The sequence below is a fragment of the Dermacentor andersoni genome, chromosome 11, assembly GCF_023375885.2.
Source record: "Dermacentor andersoni chromosome 11, qqDerAnde1_hic_scaffold, whole genome shotgun sequence".
In the NCBI taxonomy this organism is placed as follows: domain Eukaryota; kingdom Metazoa; phylum Arthropoda; class Arachnida; order Ixodida; family Ixodidae; genus Dermacentor; species Dermacentor andersoni.
In genome coordinates, this window is record NC_092824.1 from 43047694 (window position 1) to 43069240 (window position 21547).

The window sequence follows — 21547 nt, forward strand, 5'->3', positions numbered from 1 at the left end:
TTAAAAAGCGGAGTTATTAAAGTTTATAAACAAAGCGAAAGTACATAACTTGTTATAAATGTGCGTTTTAAGTACTTTAACATTGAATATTGAGTACAGAACAAACGTATATACTTCTTTATTTTGTTGCTGACGTTCCAAGTAAACTGCGCCACCCGCGCGTAATCAACCCTGGGCCAAGCTGCACAGCGTGGTGAGGCGGGATTGGCTGGCGGCCGTGCACCAATGAGAAGCATACATCTGGAGCATCACGTGCCCAACCGGCTTTGATTTACTAGCGCTGCTCAGTACTGCTGCCGGGTCTTTGAACGTGGTCGACACAGGCTCACTGGTTCCTCAAAATGCGGCTTCTCTGCATTTTGCTCCCCCTGGTCGGCTTAATATCGGCCGACCCCACCGTATACTTCAAAGAAGAGTTCAACGATGGAGGTGAGTGCGATTTTTTTCTCGCTTTCGGGAGTTTTTCTCTGGATTCTGGCTGCTGACGCGGTGAGGTGGAGGTGGGGGGCCGCCATCCGTGTCGGACGTCGTTTGCTGATGTGTAACCTGCCTCCTCCGATTCCGCTCTTTTGCAGAGGCGTGGAAGGACCGGTGGGTCGAGTCGACGAAAGGCGACAACCTCGGAAAGTTTGTTCTCACCGCGGGCAAGTTTTACGGCGATGAGGAGAAAAGCAAGGGACTGCAGACCTCCGAAGACGCCCGGTTCTACGGCATCTCGGCCAAGTTCGAGCCCTTCTCCAACGAGGGCAAGACGCTGGTGGTGCAGTTCACCGTCAAGCACGAGCAGAACATCGACTGCGGCGGCGGCTACGTCAAGCTGTTCGACTGCAGTCTGGACCAGACGCAGATGCACGGCGAGTCCCCGTACCTGATCATGTTCGGCCCGGACATCTGTGGGCCGGGCACCAAGAAGGTGCACGTCATCTTTAACTACAAGGGCAAGAACCACCTCATCAACAAGGAGATCCGCTGCAAGGACGACGTGTTCACCCACCTGTACACGCTGATCGTCAAGCCCGACAACACCTACCAGGTCAAGATCGACAACGAGGTGGTCGAGAAGGGTGAGCTCGAGAAGGACTGGTCTTTCCTGCCCCCCAAGAAGATCAAGGACCCCGAGGCCAAGAAGCCCGAGGACTGGGACGACCGCGCCAAGATCGACGACCCGGACGACAAGAAGCCCGAGGACTGGGACAAGCCCGAGTACATCCCTGACCCCGACGCCACCAAGCCCGAGGACTGGGACGACGACATGGACGGCGAGTGGGAGCCCCCGCAGATCAACAACCCCGAGTACAAGGGCGAGTGGAAACCCAAGCAGATCGACAACCCGGCCTACAAGGGGGCCTGGGTCCACCCGGAGATCGACAACCCCGAGTACACGGCGGACCCCAAGCTGTACCACTACCCGGAGATCTGCAAGGTGGGCTTCGACCTGTGGCAGGTCAAGTCCGGCACCATCTTCGACAACCTGCTTATCACCGACGACGAGGAGTACGCCCGCGTCCACGGCGAGGAGACCTGGGCCGCGCTTAAGGACGCCGAGAAAAAGATGAAGGACAAGCAGGAGGAAGAGGAGGAGGCCAAGAGCAAGAAGGAGGACGACGCTAAGGACGAGGATGAGTTCGAAGACGACGAGGATAAGGAAGACAAGGACGAGAAGGAGGAGGAGACCACGCCCGCGCCGGACGACGAGGACCACAAGCACGAGGAGTTGTGAGCAAGTGGCAGGGCAGGACTCGAAAAAAATCTTTTGTACAGGCATCTCTCATTATTTTGTTTTTTCTCGCTCATCCCGTGCTGTTTCACTCATTTTTTTTCTCCTCCTCTCCCCCATTTGTGGTGCAGCAAGAGAAAATGGTTGATTTAATAATAAAAAAATAAAACAGGCTCTCTCCTGGTTACATGTTTGTCACCCGTCTCATTTATTGGCTTTATTACACGACACGCACTGTACAGGCTATATGAAAAACAACAAAAAGGCACTCTTCAGTGGCTCGGTCATCTGCTAGGATCCAAACTCCTTTGTGTCCGGGGTGATGGGCTTGAACTCGTAGCTTCCTCGGCCGTCCATGTAAAGGCAGTACTGCAAAGCAAAAAGTAAAGGTAAGCACTGTATTGCAACTTGAACGTCTCAATTTAGTGGTCAAGAGCATAATGAATAGGCGATGATTATAGCAGTACCGTTTAGATTTAGCAGCTGGACAAATGCAACAGTACTGTGAAGGCACAAACCCCTACACAACAGCTGGGTAATAGGTAGACAGTAGTGCCTAGAACTATTACCGCAAATATGCACTAGCTCAGTAAAAGTGCTGGCTGCAATTGGTACTGTACCAGTTCAGTACAGAGGTCCTCTGCAGCTGTTATCACAATTGGCAATGACTTCACCATGCTTACCTTTCACTGCATACATCTTTCTCTTTCCTATGCAGTTTCCACCTCACTGATTTGAATTAGCTTGGTAAAACAGCATGTGGCAGTAGGTCACTGATGCCCCTTTAACACCATAGTTATTGTGATGCATCCCTACCTGTACAGGCCAACAGTTATTTATAGTTTAGACCCGGTCACTCGATGAATGCAACAGTACTGTGCAGCTCTAGAAAGGGCACATCTCGAGAGTTTTAAGGAGAGGTGCAAATTAACACTTGCCCAGTGTTAATTTATTAATAGAAATCCTTGCCCTGTGCACTCCACGCGCAATGTCGCAATTATATTTCTGATGCATCTCTCAGTTCATTAAGTGCCAGTACTGCTAAGACCCAGCAGCTGGATGAATGCAACAGTACCGTGCAGGTAGACCTCCCAAGCTGGGTAATCAAAGAAGACTGCCCCTGAACTGCTACGGCAAATGTGGGCTAGCTTAGTGAAAGAGCACGTGTCACTAGGTCCGTGACTTAGTTCTTTAATGTCATGACCACGCACATTGCCCTTTAATGACGAACAGCTTAGTGTCACTGAACTCGTAAGTAATTCAATTTGGCATTGTGCCTCCTGCATGCTTTAGATTTCACTATTGCATTATGCCCACAATACAGTGCATAATGAGAAGTTAAGGCACTGAAGGAGCACAGACATGATATTTTTGACTAGGGTCATATTTCATACTTCTCAAGTGCCCTTATTTGGTATGCCAGAGGCAACTTCACTTATAAATTCAAAAACATTCAACGAAAAGAAAAGGCTCCTGCAAAGCTTTCTGAATACTTCTCTCCATGTTTGCTATGCACTCCATAAATCATCATTATCACCAGCCCCTTTTCATCTCCACTACAGGACGAAGACCTCTCCCAGCGATCTCCAATCAACCTTGTCTTGTGCTGGTCAATTCCAACTTGCGCCTGCAAATTTCACCACCTCCATCAAATCTCCTGCCGTCCCCAAATGCACTTCCCTTCCCTTGGCACCCATTCTGCCCAGCTCCATTTTCTTTCACCCTCATAATGTCAACTAGAATATTGGTTATCCCTGTTTGCGCAGTGATCCACACTGCTCTCTTCCTGCATCTTAACATTACGCCTAACACTTTTCGTTCCATTGCTTTGAGTGGTTCTTACCACCATAAATATGTCATCCTTTTCCCACGAAGCTTGAGGCACTAAAGACCAATTTTACGTATGTCTACATGTTAGCAAAACTTTGGGTCTAGCAGCTCAGCAGAGCGTTGGACGACTGAGGACCGGTCATCGGGGCCAGTACTTTGCAATGTTGTATTTATTCTTCCCTTTTATCACTTGCCACACTGCATGGCCAATTACAGTGACAACGGTGGCATTCGGGCCGATGGCGAGACCAATGAAAAATGAAATAGGTAGTTACAAAATAAGGCCCCCAGATTAAGGACATGCAAGCCTAGCCATGTGCCCAGTTTACACTGGTTGCGTTACTAGTAGAGCAAATAGCTTGAGGTTCAATATATTTGGCATGTTCGACGGGACTGTACGTCAACGCCAAAAACTGGTGACAGCTGGATGGTGTATTCAGTAAAAACATACAAGCCTGGATATTTCGTGACTTGAAAATGTGCCAGAATGGCAAAAAAATGGCTCTGCTACTCTGCCTGACCCATCCAAATTGTAAATAATTTCTAGTTACGTCATTAGGCTTGGCGAAAACAGTGGAGTGTGCACATGTGGCATGCCACAATTTTTGGCACTTCAACAAGGCTTTTTGAGGCAGTAAGTAGAGCAGGCAATGGCGCATTAGAAGGGTGAAAGGAATCAAAAATACCTACCAGCAATTAGTTCAATTTTGCCTGAAGCTAACTGCACTTACAGTGAAATAAAAACCGGAAATTAAGACATAACAACTTGTTCCACCTTTTGGACTTGCCCACACCAGGCTGCACTCAATGCAGGTAGGCGTAAACGCAACATGATGAAAATGAATTGCACCACCCTTTTGTGCAAGACACAAAATGGTGGGTGATGTGCTTTCTTTTTTAGACCCTTCAAGCTAATAATTCCACTTTGCATATTAAATGAGGTAAGCTGAGTACAGAAAGTATTTTTATTGGATTACATTTGGCTATTCACTTGAAACCTCGTGCAGTACTCATGCATAAGCATTGATTTTGTTGCTGTACAATGTGTAGGGTGAAGTTATAAAAAAGAATGGCAATGCAGTCTCGAAAACTCACAACAGCTTATAGTGTAATGCACAGAAATGAAACGTCTTTTTTTTTTGTGGATTATTTCTGCACTGTAGCACAGAAACTTACCATGTGAGGGGTACTGGGACTGGTACCCCTAACCTCCTCCAAATGTTACAAGACAAATATGCACTTACAAAAAAAAAAAAGTATTTTTACAAAGATGGGCAAGTTGACATAGCACTGCAGCTAGGATGAGCAGGAGCACAGGGCAGCGGCTGAGGTGTTACGGTCGTCTTCATCGTGACACAAAGCAATGCCACACTACTGGGGCATCACCATGGCTAGAACTATCAGCCCGAGAAATAAGGCAAGGTCATCTCCCAGAATGGTGATTCAGAGAAGTGAGCAGGCTCTCTCCTCATAGTTGTGTGCAAATATGGTTAGTTTACAAGTTTTCCAGGTGAGCTCAATGGTCAAGTCTGGGTTTCACAGAAAACAGCAAAATGAAGTCCTGGGAACACATGAGGCAATGCTTTTCAGTTTAGCTGTAGAGTCTCAGTTCTAAGTACCGTGAGAGACGCAAGCTCCACGGTTTTGTGAAACTTCACCACAGTGATGCTTCATGTTCAAAGCAAAAGAAGGTGTCAAGGGGTGAAGCCTGTCTTCTAGGGTAACCATAAGAACATGAATGGAGCCTTTCAATAGCAGAGTCGGATGCTACGGCATAAAATAAGCCAAAGCCAATCTGAAATGGCAAAACGACAGCTCAAAGCTAAATGCAAGTAACGACTCTGCATAATGTAAAGACACATAGCTACAGCTTTGCTCAAGTGTTATTCTGAAGCCGCAGTTAAGTTTGCACTGCATCAAAATTGCGAAATATAAACACTGTAATCCACACAAGCGGAGCACAAAGCTAAAAAGGAAACCTGCCTGGGTTTCCTTTCTGGCTTAGTACTGCAACTGGCAGGCTTCTACAGAAGTCATTTGCCACACATCAAAATCAAATCACATTCAGTGGTTTAACATCCTGAAACTGCAGCCGGTCAGAAGGGACACTGTAGTGGGGCACTCCAGTTAACTTCGACCACCTGGGGTTCTTTAACACACACCGAAACATAAGTACATAAGCGTTTTTGTATCGCGACCCTCTGTAATGTGGCCAGGGATCGAACCCATGACCTTGTGCACAGCGGTATAATGCCATGGTCACTGCAGCGGCTCTCACTACATCAATGTCCCAACACAAAATTACAGGCACACCAATGACTGGAACTTGAAATTCGAAATGGTGCCATGACTACCTCTGCCTGTATTGGCACCGAGGACGGTAAATGTGCCTACTGCAAATTCAGGGTTGCTGCGAGCACAGTGCAAATATTCGTCACCCCTGGCTGGCATACACACACACACACACGGAGTGGCCTTTGCTGCCCTCTAGACCCACGAGCATGACGCATAGTGTTCCTCGACGTCCAGAAGTGGATGCTAGGGTTAGTAAAGCCACTGATCCTATAGGCGAGCAAGGAGCAGAAAAAAATGACAAGGAAAGCGTCGAGCCAACGCCGAAGCACCTGCTAGAATCAATGTGCATGGTTTCCTGCCGTCTCCATACTCCGGCCACTAAGTGCATCATGCATGTCCTAGCTGCACTAGAGTCATTTATCGCTGCTCTTTACATAATGTAAAGACCTGTCTTGACACCTGCGCTGCTCAGGCAGGAGAAGGCCACACACCCGCACCTTCATTGTGCATTTCTTGTGAGGCTGTTTCAACTGGATTACTTACCCCAGCCAAGCTCTCGAAGACGGATGACATTTCTGAATGGCTCTTACGAACTTTCTTGATAACTGTCACAACGCTGAGCTTGCCTTCACCATTGTGCATTTCTCTTCCAGCCCTTACGTCCCCGTCCCTCTGTCCGCGGTAGCAGGCTAGAGTACACTACGTGAGGTCGACCTCTCTGTCTTCCTTCAACCGAATTCTTTTTCTCTCCTTAAACAAAACATCTGACATCCATGCTGATGTCTACAACACTGTGAGTGCCTTGCAATGGCACGACGTGTGTAGTGTGATGATCGATCCTCAAAGAAAACTGTCTGATTTCTCTGCCATGCGAATGCCACTTCCAAGAGAATGGAGAGATACTTTGCTCCAGTGACTTCTTGTGCCCAGTGAATTGCTACCTGGTTAGCCCAGTTCGGCGGTTATGCACAGTCGACTGATGTAGAGACGTGTAGAGCTCGAGCTGTTATTGTTGTGTTGTGGCGTACTTCTGGGTCAGTAAACTCGCTTAGGCTAAACATCCGACTCCTGAGCCTTCCTTCACAAAGATAATACATGACATTCAAGTCCATTTACACAGAAAAGTTTAGTGAGTGCAACAGAAACTGAATAGAAATACAAAAGAACTCCCATAATCTCTTTTATAAGGGTTCAATGCACCATACTTGCATCAACAAACCCTACTGCAGCAATCATTGTGCACCTCCGGTTGCCGCATTTGCGTGCAGTGTGCCCAAACCCATTCCCACAATGTAAAAACAACAATTGTAATTGACAGACAGGAGGTGGATAGAAATGGTGATGGAAACTTTGTGTGAAGCCAAGGCCATAGTGCCAAGACAGAGGCAGATTCATTCGCGAGTACTGTCTCTCTGCACCTGTAAACTCATGGCAATATGTCTGCAACAAAAACGCGACACGCCTATTCCAAGAAGGCATTTTATTCAGCACTGTTTCCTGCTTTACTCAGGTTCGCAGAGTTGTGGCCTTGTTACCTATGTGAAGAAGCTGTTAAGGAGAGACGCTGATTTCGAAACCATTTTCATTGTCTTTTTTTATCAACGTTAACAAAACTTTACATTCCTGTTCGGTTCTTTTGGGCTAATTTCAAATATGCAATCAATTTAGACGCAGGTCAATTGGTTGCCAAGACAACGAACATTTCACTTCCATTGTTTGGTGCCACAATGGGGGGAAAGAGACAGACGAGGTAATTTAGTAATTGTGCAATGATATCATTATAGGAGTGACAAAAGTCGTTCATTAACTAAACCACCCTATGTATTTAAGAGCTGCTAGTTTAAACAAAGGGTCATAAATGCACACATGTGGCCCTCAGAATTCTTTTGTGGGAACTACGCATACCTGCCATACGTATGCAAGGTTCCACGTAGGTGGCGCTTCTAACTACAGACCAGTTCAATGCTGTGAAGAGCATATAAGCAGGCAGTTCTGCTGTTTGCGGACGATGGTTGGCGGAGCCTGTTGCTTTCGACATTGAAAGCCCAGGTGCATGCTTGGACACACCAATGTGCAGACTGCGAACGTCGCTTTTTGTGAGTGCTGATGCTTTATGGGTGCCTTAATTTTGCTGGAGCAGGCCGCTCGCGTGCTCTACACAGCAGTGAGCGGGTCTGTACTAATTAGTACCACCATGCACTCCGTAAGCCTTTAAGTCCACTTGCTGCAGCCAGCATGCCAGTCAATGCGGAAGCCAGATCACCTAAGCAAGGGCTCCCAGAATATCCCCCTCTTTGAATGCATGATGGCGTGGCCTTTGGTAAACCATGTACCACATGTATGTGGCCAAAGCCTATAGTCAATCTGATGCCTCTAATTTAGACAAAAACAAAGAAAAGCCCAGTGCAGGAGGTGCAGACGACAGTAGTGAACCAAGCAGTCAAGTTTTTACCACTTCCTCATGACCTACCTCATGGTACTTCCACAACGACTTGCGGTGCGACACCGTGAAGAGGGTGATGCCAGCTTGTCGGCAGTACTGGTACATGGAGCCCTCGACATCGACGCTCACCGCGCTTGTGCACTCGTCGAGGATGGCGAATTGGGGCTGCCGGTAGAACAGCCTGGCCATCTGCGCAGCATTCGCAAGCCTCCGAGCTCAGTACAAAGTGTAATTGTTCAACATGGAAGGAAATTACCGCAACTGGCACTGGCCAACACTCCCGGGGCCAGATGCAGCATAAATACGCAAATACCCCAAGCAAGCGGCCCTTGGTTGCCTATCATCTTGTTCTAGCACCGCGGAGTCTCCCATTAAGATTATTACAGGAAAATCTTATGGTGCTGTTCAACTTCTGTTGGAATTACGCATTTCTATTTTCCAAGATTTTACATGGCTTTGTTAAAAACAAGCGCTGCTGCTTCTGTTATTGCCGTTTGTGGCTCAATTCTGTTGATTGCTAGCCTCGCAACAGTCTTCTAGGGCAGTTGAGTATTACATTCACAACTAATTCATTTTATCATGCAATTTCCAGGGCTTCAATAAATGAGCACTTTTGAGCATGCATGTTACTCAATTTACGCGACATCTAGCCAGTAACACTCCCATTGCAAGTTATTTTTGACATTCCAAACAACTGTTATTGCTCGTAATTTTCTTGGTACGTGAACAAATGACAGAAATCAGTGGCCAAATGAGCCCATAGCTATAGTTAGCGCAAATTCAAGGCACCAGCTTGATATATACAGACAAGGCTAATATTATTGTTTGCTAAATGAAGTGCTCGTGTCGGTTATCTTGTTATTGTGTTCTGCTTTGCACCTAAAACTGCGTGTCACACTGGGCAGATTTGATTGAGATTGAGCTCAATCAGAATCTAATTTATCTATCCATCGTGATTGGCTCCCCTGCACAAGGTGCAGAAGGAAGCCAATCGCGATCAAGAAGTGCGGCCTCGATCGAGCTTAATTGTAATCGAAAGCGCCAGGTGTGACCAGGGCACTGTTGATAAAGACCGAGCGAAATCGGGATCAAATTTCTTGATCGATGGGCCGTTGGAGCGACTCAGACCCCACTTCTACAGGGTCTTGCTGTGCCCTCAAGGTCTGACGAGATTTGCATGGTGCGGCCTTCTTTTCCAAGACTGTTCGACCCTCTTGAAGAGTGCCGGGCCGTCGGGCGCCTGTGCCCACTTGTATAACAAGTGGGTAACCAGAGGCAGCATGGTTTTGAACACACTTCCCTCTTGCAGCTGAGGCGAACACTCAATCACGTGGGCACGGTTGCGGCCACGACGAATTTACACTAGTTGGCTCAGACTCCAGTTATTCCCGGCTAAATGAGTTCATCTTTCGTAAGTGGGCTTCTTACAAGGCCCACCTATGAGAGGTGATCACCCAAGGTGCTCCACAGCTGTGCAAAGGAATTACAAGGGACGCGCCAGTCGGGATCAAAGTTGGCGGGTTCTCGGGTACTGACCGCAATGCGTTGCTTCTCGCCGCCGCTGAGAATGTCCATCCAGTCCTGGATGGTGTCCCAGCCCCGCTCTCGCTCCAGCACGTAGTCCAGCTGCACCAGGTGCAGGAACCGCGCCAGCTGCTCGTCTGTCACCCCCCGCCGCAGCATCTCCAGGTGACTGTCTGGGTAGATCACCTGCACGCACATGTCGACACGGAGACAACAGTGGTAGGTGGATGTTGTAACGCCTACATTCTTTCATATTTTGTGCTGGTGTCAGTTTTTCACCGCGTTATCACTGATATCAAGCTATCACTCGGTGCAAGATGCACTTGCCGTATCAAAAATTACCGTCTGCTGAGGCTTCAACTCTAACTCTGCTGATATCTGTAAAATAGCATCTCCACCTGTTTCTAGCCGGGTCATCCTAAGTCTCGTATGTCACTGTCCCTGCCTGTTGTTGTCTCTAAGGTGGCATTCACACGAATGAGTTGCAGAAGTTCTGTGACCAAGCTGGCCACAAATGGTTGCTTTTGTTTAAATATGACCAATTTTGTAATGCTGCTTATTCTTCGGCTTCGTGACCGCAATCGCAAAGCTGCTGAACCAATCAGTGGTGCAGGAACAAGACAACGGTATACGCTGGCAGTTATTAATTTACTTGGCGTTGGTGGGTAACCCTGTTCAGCCTTTCTTACTCACTAAATGCACACTGGCTGCCATAATTTCTAAGCGTGCACAGTTGGCCACCAGTTTACGGAACATGGGCTCCATGGCAAATGTGAAGTGCTGCTTTGTTAAGGCATGGCACTTCTAATTCAATGGATCACCATGTAAGTTGCAAAGACTACCAGACTGCAAATTAGACCTTGAAGTTCTGTATTTTCTGGTGTATAAAGCACCGAAATTTTCGTCGTTGCATCTTATACAACAGTGCGACTCGTTGCGTCTTATACAACAGTGTGACTCGTACAGTCAAACCTCAATATAAGGAACCTCAACTTAATAAAATTTGGAATAAGAAAAACTATCTTCCTTGCCCGATCTTAGTTCCATTGAAAATTGCATATTTAATGAAGTAATTTCGTGACACGAACCTTCATTCGTGACGTTGTCCCTTTGCTATCGTCATCACCTTCCACCTTTCTGGCAAAACTGCGAGTTATTTTTTTCTCAGGACAAATATCCGTATGTTTCTACACTTTTGTTTTTAATTTGTGGGAGCCATCTGACGATGGCTACGGGAACAAAGCATGGCCAGACATGGCGTTCAAGATTTATGGTGACACAAGTCACAATACATGCAAATCTTGGGTGTCACGAGCCACACCGATGCATAGCTCTTGGTGCAATATGACCGCACGGGCTGGAACTTATGACTGCGATATTGTGGCTCAACCTTCTTGTGATTTGTTTATAAGCGCTTACCGACTAGATGCTATGCACTGAAATATTCTGGGAATTTCTGAAATGATTTTTACTGCTGAAACCTTTAAACCTCAAATTAACGAAATTTGTGATTTAATTAGTAGGTTTTTTTCTGCCAGTACAACTCTGTTACACTGAGGTTCGATTGTATATGCGTAAGACCATGCGCACTGGCGCGACCAATATGCGCGCTTTTTGTTTTCCACGAGGGCAAGAATCCTTGTGCTGGGCAGCATTCTGAAAAAAATCGAATTTTGTTTCCACAGGGAAGCAACTGTGATGACAGATGTCCGCTCCTAGGGCTCGTCGTGTAGAAAGCGCGGCGGCATCAGTAGTCTCTGTGACATAGTGCAGACTCTGTGATTAGAGGTCACACGTACTACGGTAGTTTGCTGTATAGTTTAGTTTTCCCGAAAGAAATGGTTAAACCAACTAATTTGATGCAATATATAAGAAAAAGGCACCACAATTTTTCACTGTTACGTTGCGACACACAATCTACCCGCTGAAAAAAAAAAAGAAAGCACAAGTTTGTTTCCTCATCATCAGTCACCTGACAAAAGAAGTAGTGGCAGTCCGGTAGTAGTCACAGTGCTTTTGGCTTCCAATAGCCATTTTGCTTTTCTATGTGTACGTTTAGGCATGATGTGATTGTCACTGGTGTGGTTGACCCAAGCACGCCACACCGCAGAGGCAGTGACATGCTTGAACATGCCTACAACATCAGGTAAAAGCTATTTACTGACCAATGACAGTAACTGAGCTATGCTGTCAGCCAAGTGGCTGAACGTTATCACAGTGTCGGAGGACGAGGCTTTCGACGGCGTCGAGTGAAGTGCAGTATATGCTGGTGTCCAGTACTTAAAAGGAGTGTTGGTTCAAGCTTTATTCCGATAGAATTTGCAGCTTGTAAATATTTCTTTTACGGAAGTTTACTGTCATGCGTTACAAGCAAGCGTAATCACTTTTCATCATGCCAATCGAATTAAAATAAGTGCATCTTAAACACAGGGGCGTCCTACATACCAATTCTTTATTCGAAAGTCGCGAAAAGTAGGGGGTGAATCTTATACAAGGGTCTGACTTATACACCGGATAATATGTTACGTGGCCAGGCTCAGAAAGGAATTGAGCTTTTTTGCAAATACCATGTCTTGTCAACTTTCGTGACTGAATGTTCTTGCTCCCAAGGTATGGACTAAATGCGCAGATAAATGCCACAGCAATGAATTCATGCATTCCTGCATGAATTTATGTAACAGTCAAAGCGACAGCTGAGGTATATTACTGGAACCTTACGTTTTCTACAACAAACCTATTATTCCTTTCTAATAACCTTGCGTGTTAAAGGGACTGACAAGCGGTTTTCAAGGACCTAGTTTTTTACGGCACAACACAAAGCTCACCCTTGGTAGTGTTTACACCTGCAGCGGTTACTTCCAAAAGCGTGTGGATATTTTGTAAGCAGAACTTTTCGATTTGAGCAGCCTCTAAAAAACAAAGAGTCCCTCCTCGAGCAATGCTGAGAAGTGAGAGTAGTGCCGATAGACCATCTAGCAAATTGTCAAAGCCACCCATTGTCCTGTTTTCACAACACTGAGTGCACCTGTGGTTGACCACCTACATTTTGAACTTTTCAAAGACTTTTCAAATTGAAAGCTGGTACAATAAGTTTGCATTGTTGTACAGACATTCCTTATATTTGTACCGCCTTTTTCCCTGACGTCGTTATTCTGTCTATAGACGAATCAAGCCAACTCATCTAAAACGAAGGCGAAGGCAGTGCCACTTTTCTTCTCACTACAAACGAAGGCCTATCTGCACAATGTAAGTCAGAAAAGAATTAAAACAAGAAAAAAGCATACTGAATTTCAATGCTAATAAAAAGACCAAGAACTGCGTATACTAACAGAGGACCACGTGATAGGCCGCTTATGCATCTTTATGTTTTTGCTGTGGGGGCACCAAAGGTCCTTTTTCGCAACTTTTAGTGGAGAACTAAAAATACAAATCCATGTTTAGTGACGAATACATGGCCCGTTTTCACCAATCTGATAGGCAATCTTTCCATCAGCGGGGTTATCTCGATTAATGTTCTGAGCAGTTGACTGTCCCTTCAATATATGCGAAGCCTCTGGCACTAAGTACACATATGCACTAAACTGGGCAGCTAGCGTTGATTACAATAACCCTACTACATAAATATAAGCCAAGGAAGAACATGAAACAAATGTCACCATAAAACTGCGCACAAAAAAACTAAGCAAAGGGTCAGGTGGACAATTAATCATCCATTAGCGCAACAGAAGCAAGCCAAACACAAAATGAGGACTAAAACATTTATACGGCAGGCTAAATAGCCCAAGAGGCTGCTGTTCTGTAGAATACCTGAACCCTGAACCTTACGCTGAAACCCGATGTAAAAGTTGCTCTCCCCACACACCTCCTAGCCACGACATGGCAAGTATAGTACACTAAATCAAGAACAAATTATGCCATTTTCAACCTCAAAAGGCTGCAGTTTGGCTACGAGAGATGCCACAGCGAAGGCACTCCAGAATAATTCTGAACACCAGGGTTTCTTGGCGCACCATAATTTTTTTCATTCCGCCCCCATCAGACTGCAGCTGCTGATGCAGCCAAAGGCTTAAACCTGCAACCTCGCGAGCACGGCAAACTGCTCACCTGATCCCTGAGTGTTCCGAGCGTCATGTAAGGCCGCTGGGGAATGTAGAACAGCTTCTCCTTGGCTGGCTTCACGAGCGTGCCTCCAAACAAGGGCCACAACTGCACGGTAACGGTACAACACACGTGTCTCAAAGGAGTGTTGGCTTTGCACTTTCTGCTCCAACGCACAGGCACTCGGTGAAACGGCAAGAAACCGACGCACGTGTACAATTTCGCTCATACTGATTTATTCCCCACTAATGCTCCTGTACACTGTGGAGACGCTGAACTCCCTCGTGTCGTCCCCTGATCATTCTCTTCTCTGCACGACTCTCGCATGTCCTGACGTTCGACTTCCCCGCACAACACGCACGCATAGTTGCACAGCACGACGAGAGGTGGCGCGAGCACTTCAATGCTGGTGCTACCTGACCGCATGTGTTGCTGAGGCGCGACAAAAAGCAACTTCCTGATTTCACAGTGTTGGCTTGCGTGGCCTAACAAGGCACTTATTTGGAAGAGTTGGAATTGCAAATCCATGGCAAGTTTTCACCGCAGAATTACACAGAAATCATAGAAACAAAAACACAGAGTGCCATCTCTGTTTTTTTGTTCTCATGATGTCTGCGTAATTCTGTGTCGAAAGTCTTTTTTGGAATGTCTGGACTGACTGCAAATTTGTGGGCGAGTTTCGTGGGACTGTTTCTTGTTTTTTAGAGGGATAGCTGCCTTTCAAAGGATGGTGCTTATAGATAGCATGGTGGCTGTAATCACAAAGTCACATGCGAGAAAAATAGATCTTTTAACGGTATTCCTATATAAGTGACCATTCCATTTCACTAAAACATAAATTATGAGATAGATCCTATGCTGTTCCCAGAAAAGCTTGAGTACTTTTTACAATCACTGTTAAATCCTACAGACTTCGATGTTTGTTACCTTCTTTTGGGTCCTTAGTTTTTATATCTAGTGAATTTCTTGAAGTGCACTGCCACGTAATATTACATGCCGGCATCGAATTACTACTATTGTTTTCTTGATGTTAGTCAAACTTGCCATTTTTTAAAAGATTTCTTTGCCCATGATGTCGTGTGCTGTGCAAATTTTGAGTATATATTGTGCTATTCCTACCACTGTAATGCCCAGAACTCAATCTGGGTAAAAACATTAAACAATGAATGGGCATTCGAGTATCCATTCCAATTTGCAGTTGTGTACCTATCAACTTATGTGCGACAGATCAAAGCGGGATGGCGAGGCAGTGTGATGTGAACACTGCAAACATGCATGAGCAACCACTGACAACAACGTGAATTGTCTTCGCGTAACATTTAAAAAAAAATGCTCACCTCTCCAAGAATTCGGAAGAGGGAGCTCTTTCCGCAGCCATTGGGGCCGCAGACGAGCACGTTGACTCCAGACCTGACCTCAATGGAGAGGTTGTCAACCAGCACGTCTCCATTGGGCGTTACCAGCGGCACATTCTGGAAACTGCGTCAACAAGCAAGCAAGCACGGTGAGAGTCAAATTTCTAACACAGCTGGCTGCAAAGGCTCTATGCTCGTAACAATCGGTGAGCCTGACTTCACGAGAGGAATGACGGGCACCAGCGTTCACTGTTCAACATAGTTTCAGTGCAGCACAAGACATGTTTCGCAACAGTTATATCTCCATTTGTGACATACAACATGGTCACTTAGATATCTCAAACCACTGCTCTCGTACATTATCTGACTGAAAAAGAAGTCCTGCCATATGATGGTCACTTCGTCTTAGAACAGAGCTGGAACAGAGCTGGATTGGGGACAACACAAATTCTGGTTCATATAATAAATGCGTCAACAACATCAAGTTTCTCACTTCACGAGATTCTAGAGAACAAGCTGTGATGTGTGTGACTAAAAGGACTGTCATAAACCCTCACACTTCACCATTTTGGCACTTCGATGTCACTATCTGAAATGGGAAGCGCTCTTTCAGACCTGCGCTGACTGCAACAAAGGCACCGAGATAAAAAGTGTCTGATACAGTGCAAACGCATCCGTCTTTCGCCAGCAGGCTTCACTTACTTGTCAGGCTAACCTATGTATAGAGATATTTGCCCTAATGCTTTGTTAATCAACAAGCAAATGATGAAGCCAACGTGTTCACAAGCTCAAGGACAGCGCGGAAGTGCCAAGACACAGCACAGTACTGGCTTTTGACATCCAGCGCATCCACACCCGTCAAGTGCCCAAGCACATCAGAAGCGGTAGCTTTAAAGCACCTCGAGTAGCCATTGTTATCACTTTACTGTTGCACTTATGTTAAGTTCTGCATTATGACTTATGATAGCTGGTTGCACGCTAAGCAATACAACAAAGAAAATGCGCTCAAGCTTCTGCTGTTCATGCCCATTTGAGTGCGTTGGGACTCCGATGTCAATTTCTTTAATAACGCTTCCCACCCTATGCACACAGCTGTTAAATGGTGACTCAATAAAGCGAAGCACTTCTTTAATGTGCACAGGTGGAATTGTTGTCTGAGGGGTCCCTTTTCATTCGATTGGAGTGAGAGGAGGGCTTGTTAGCAGAGGAAATGAATGTTAATCTTCTCTCTACCAAAGACGGAAGTGTAAGGCATCCTGAATGTTAATGTATTGTGGTGTCTCGGGGCTGCAGAAAAGAGTCTCATAAAGGTCTTAGAGTTGAGCTTCTGTTAAATTTCTAATGAAATGTGATTCCATTCTGCCAACAATTAAATAATCACAGAATCACGGGCAGTCAGCTTAGAAATTTCAGCATGACCTTGCTGCCCGCCTTTTGCTTCTACACTTGTCTCGCAGCACGAATCTTTCTTACTCGTGATGCCAAAGATGCAATCTATAATTTACGTCAGCTTTTGTTCCTTCTAATTGCAAGATTGGAGAGGCTTGGGGATGTGAGACAGGTAGGCAGGGGGTAGTTGGGCATTGCTGGAGAGGCCATCGTCCTGCAGTGCATTTGTTTACATACACTGCATTACATCATCCTGTTTAGGCTGATGATGACGCTTCTTCTAGCGCGCTTGCTAAGAGCGTAAAAAAGAGCGGAATAGAAAAATGACAAGCTCGCAGACTGTCAACCATTACGACGTCCCTCCTCTGTCAACCCAAAGGCAGGCAGGGAACAGGGAAGAAACCGCGACCAGTGCTCACCGAATTATGTTGTCGCGTGTGACGATGCGGCCTGCTCCTGGCACCAGCTCCATGCGACGGCGAGGCTTTGACGTGTCACCGGCTTCGCCGCGTTCCTGCGAGCACGGGGAGCATGTTCAAGCACCGATGCACCAGCTCCGTTTGCAAGAAAGGTGAAGACCATTGGCTGGAACAGCAAACCAGCTTCATGCATTGGTCATTGCAAAAGCAGTTCATGTAGCTTTCACAATGTTGTCAAGTGAGCTTGCACAGAAAGAATAAAAGGATTGGCCATCGGTCTGTTAAGGGCAATGTCACACGTTTGAATGAATGAGTTTGAATGAATGGTTTAAATGCACCACCAGTGTGCTTAAGGCTACACTAATGACATGTATTGAGTCAATTTATACTACCAGATTACCCATTCAGAAAGAGTTCGATGTTTCCAAGTTGTACAGGTAGCCAACTTGTAGACATAAGTAGAAACACAGAACCAGACAAACACATGTACTTGTTGACTGGAAAACTAAGCGTGAATCAAATTAGACAAAGACACACAGAACGGGACCAACCAGCCCAACATTTAGTTCTTCCGAAACATGTGCTTGCACATGCGTGTTTGGTTTAATATTAATTGCAGAGAAAACTGCAATTGAAGCAGTCGCATGATCAGCAGTTCAAGCCACCTGCAACGAATATAGTCCCTTATGTTTCTTTAGAAGGCCTCAGAAGTCATGCTCTGTTCCTCTACCGACTGCTTTGAGTCAGATGACCACACAGAGAAGGCACCAAAGTCCCACAAATGACAGTGACAGAGCAGTGTTTAGTATCAAGGTATCCTGTAGAAAAACTTCAATATAATTGGCTAAGCTGACTTTTATGGGGGCTGTATAGTAACATAATTAACCTCTTTATTATCAGTAATTGGCCAGGTAACCGGACATGTGAAGTCAGGGGAGCTGGTCCCATATTTTTACATGGGCAGTGCCAACGTTGCCTTACGGTCACATGACTTTTCTCGCTCATCAAAGCTCTGTTTTCAGTGACAATGCCTTTTCCTTGGCAACACAGAGCATAATTCTATCACTTCCACTGTGGTGTTGCGTTGCTAAGCACAAGGTTGCAGGATCAAATCCCGGCCGCGGCAGCCACATTTCTATGAGGGCGAAATGCAAGAATGCCTGTGTCCCATGCACTGAGGGGTCGTTAAACATCCCCTGGTGGTAAAAATTAATATGGGGTGTCTCATAATCAAATTGTGGTTTTGGGACATAAAACATCAGAATTCATTCATTCATGCAACTCAGAAATAATTTGTGCAGTGCCTTCTGCACCATGAAGAAAGTGTAGAGCATTACCTCGGATGCAATGCACGCGGCTACAGTGGCTGTACTTTTTCCATTTCCTCAAACATTGTGATAAATGCATGCATGGTCCCTGGCACATACTCAGATAGTCCAGTTGTGCTATGCTAAGAGGTCCTATCCTAAGCCCAAGGACATGTGCATTATGAATTGTCAGTTGACGTTGACGTTTACTTCCAGCTTAAGGCTAAAAAGTCACAACCGGTCCTTCACATTATAACTGCAATATTTTAGAATGGTTCCAGCCATCGAAAGTCCTGGCCCTTCGTGTAAAGTGCTCTCAGTTCATTTCAGCCAAATGTGCACTCAATACACAAGCATTTTTGCTTTCTTTCGTTACAGGAATGCAACCCCCATGTGCTGCATTACAAACCCGTGACCTTGTGCACGAAAACTAATAAGCCAGTAATCTGAGATATGCAGCCCATCAAGCTCGCACATCCAAGTCCCTGTTGCCTTCCTGCAACTTAGGCTACACTTACAGTTCTTATGTCGCCAAAAAGTTTGCACGTTGCCCAGTTTCTGGAAAGCACCACGGTACAGGCACAGCTGTGTACAACGTTTGCAGTCCGAAACTTCACATAAATTTCAGGCCCCTGCACTAAGCTGCTTCAGACGGCACACATCACAAAAAAACGAGGCAGCCACAACTCTGGTTGAGTGCTACGCAATGCGAAGCATATTTGTCTGTCAGTAGAAGGGCACTTACGAGCCGTGGTAATATTCTGAAGCAAAACACAGATCCCTGGATGTGAAGACGAAATGCTTATATGAAATTGCATTGTTAGAGTATTTGCAATTATTCAGCAGCACCCCATCGATACGTCTTGCAAGGAACCGTGAAAAAAAATATATATATAATGGACGGAAAAATGTAAGGAAGGCCCCAAATCGCCGCTGCAACATCAGAAAGAGCTTGAATTGCTGCCACTACAGTTATTAGTTGTCTCAGCGCTCACAATGTGACCAGAGGTGGTGCATGCACGCATTTAAGGGACACGCACCACATTCCGTAACAGCAGCCCTTTTCCACCCCTAATATGCTTAACCGTATAACAGGGCTGTATTGTGGCGAAGATGACTTTAGGAACCGGGGCAATAACCACAATCACGTCGAGACACTTCTATCAGGGCTGACTGTAGCATACTTCCAGTATTTCGGGGCAGAAGCACAAGTGGGGCTTGACAGGCTTAACTGCGAGTATAGATTTATCGTATTTGTAACAACGTGCAAGAGCGAATTTGCCATTGCACCGCTAAATTGATGCGACCACCGTGTTCAAATGCAACGCAAGACACGGGAAGATTAGAGGGTGAGAAAAGTAAGGAAACGTGGCGATGTAACAAATGGGAACGTAGCACATAGGAGCCAGTAGACTTTTCGACGGGACCACGAAAATGGGACGTAGCAGCCCGTAAAACAGAACAGTGAGGAATGCATTGGTGGGTTCCACTGAATATATGTACACCACTCAACATATTAACTCAACATCCAACGGTTCGCATGTGGTTTCGATCGTTTCTTCACCAGTGACATCACTGGCGGTTACAGTGGAGGATTCACTGGTCAGGGCGCAGCAAGCCTAATGTGCGTCACTGTTGACAACAGTGCGCACAGAGGGCCGTGCCTAGAATCTGAGAGCAGATGTGTCGGGAGATAAGTGATTGCACGTTGTTTCATAATGCAGCGCTCTACCAGGTCTGAAGGTTGCATTGAGCGCTATCTGGACGTTTGACAATAGCTTTGCGTTTCAAATGAAGTGGTAGGCCACTGCTTGAGATGCTGGGCTAGAATGTACTGCCTTTGGGATCAGCGCGTCAAAACGGTTGGATATCCGGCAGGAAAAGCTGGTTGACATTCGACAGGAATGCCTTCGCGTTAGAAGACGTACGCGCTTCACTCACTTCAGGGATGGCAGGTTCAACTTGCAGCATGGAGCGGACGTAGTGCCCCCGGGCGAGGTCGTGCAGCACGTGGCGCAGCTGGGAGACGCGGGCAGTGAAGCCGGCCAGGCGGGTCATCTCTCGTCCGGCGAGCACGACCCGCCCCACCGACTCGGCGAGCTTGACGAGCATACGGCCACTCTTGTAGTACTCTTCGAGCCGCTGGTTGTGGTCCAGCTGCATGCGCTGGCCGGCCATGAACGGCCGGCTGATCAGCAGGTAGCCCACCACCGTCGCCAGATCTGTCGGGAAGGCAGGAAACGGAAGGGTTGGTGCCGATTCACATTGTGGACTGTGCAAAGAGCAAACTAAGCAACGCTCAACATTGGAAAGCGGTACTGCAAATGCTCTGCGGACTAGATGTCGCTCTGTGCATCTTAGGCCTTATTTTAGCATGTGTGTCTTCGTAGAAATGTGGAGAGTACTGCCACAAAGCCTCACCTACGGGCCAACATGAAGCTAGCACAGGAAGGAAAAAATTGCATATAAGCACAAATGTGTAGTGGGGTGAAACATACTTGTAAATTTAACGAAAAGGTCTATTGCGATGTAAAATGTGTTCCGAGTGATAACCAATGAAAGTGAGTACCCTATGGGATGCTTGGACAGCACTGTGATGGTGTGGTGTGCAAAGAATGTTCTGACAATGCTCAGGCAATGCCGCAGCAACAGTGTATCAAAAATGCATTCCACATGACTGCCGCTTTACATTGCCACTGAGCCTCCATTGCAAGCTGTGTGGCACCTCCTTCGACTTGGTGGAGTTGAGGATTGTAGACACGAGGGGGTATACAGTAGACTTCTGTTAATTTGGCTCTAGTTAACTCGATTTTCGAAGTGATATTATCCTAACCGAAGGTCCCGGCCAGTACCCATGCATTTATATAAGCTTATACTTTCGTTATTTTGATCCTAAAATGGGACTTGGCTGGATAATTTGAACTTGGCCGGTCACCATGCACGTGCATGATCCCTATGGCTCCTTCTTTTTCTATGAAAATTGGGCTGGAAATTGTCTTCACGATGCAATTAAATATTAAACCAAGGCCAGTGTAACATAAAACTGTTACAATACATTATTCCAAATCTACCGTTAGCATTCCTTGATAGCTTAAAATGGCTTGGTCACCGCACATAAGGGAGCAGCATCCACCCATATGGGCTGGGCCCTAGCCGTTCTAGAAAGAAGT

General features: G+C 46.2%; 2 protein-coding genes across 2 annotated transcripts in view; one reads left to right on the forward strand and one right to left on the reverse strand.

The window, feature by feature from the left end:
- The first annotated feature begins 281 nt into the window (after positions 1–281).
- Calr (calreticulin) lies at positions 282–1904 on the forward strand. Its single transcript, XM_050167511.3, has 2 exons — positions 282–429; positions 576–1904. Exons 1-2 carry the CDS (start codon positions 342–344, stop codon positions 1718–1720), a joined length of 1233 nt encoding a protein of 410 aa, XP_050023468.1. The 5' UTR covers positions 282–341; the 3' UTR covers positions 1721–1904.
- Abcd3 (ATP binding cassette subfamily D member Pmp70) overlaps positions 1902–21547 on the reverse strand; it is a 34691-nt gene continuing 15045 nt past the window's right edge. The window contains exons 10-16 of the mRNA XM_050167504.3: positions 20319–20599; positions 17071–17165; positions 15245–15386; positions 13914–14015; positions 9822–9995; positions 8313–8474; positions 1902–2086 (exon numbers count right to left, since the gene is read on the reverse strand). Of these exons, the coding sequence (XP_050023461.1) occupies positions 2009–2086; positions 8313–8474; positions 9822–9995; positions 13914–14015; positions 15245–15386; positions 17071–17165; positions 20319–20599 (1034 nt within the window). The 3' untranslated portion in view covers positions 1902–2008. The remainder of the gene's footprint in view (positions 2087–8312; positions 8475–9821; positions 9996–13913; positions 14016–15244; positions 15387–17070; positions 17166–20318; positions 20600–21547) is intronic.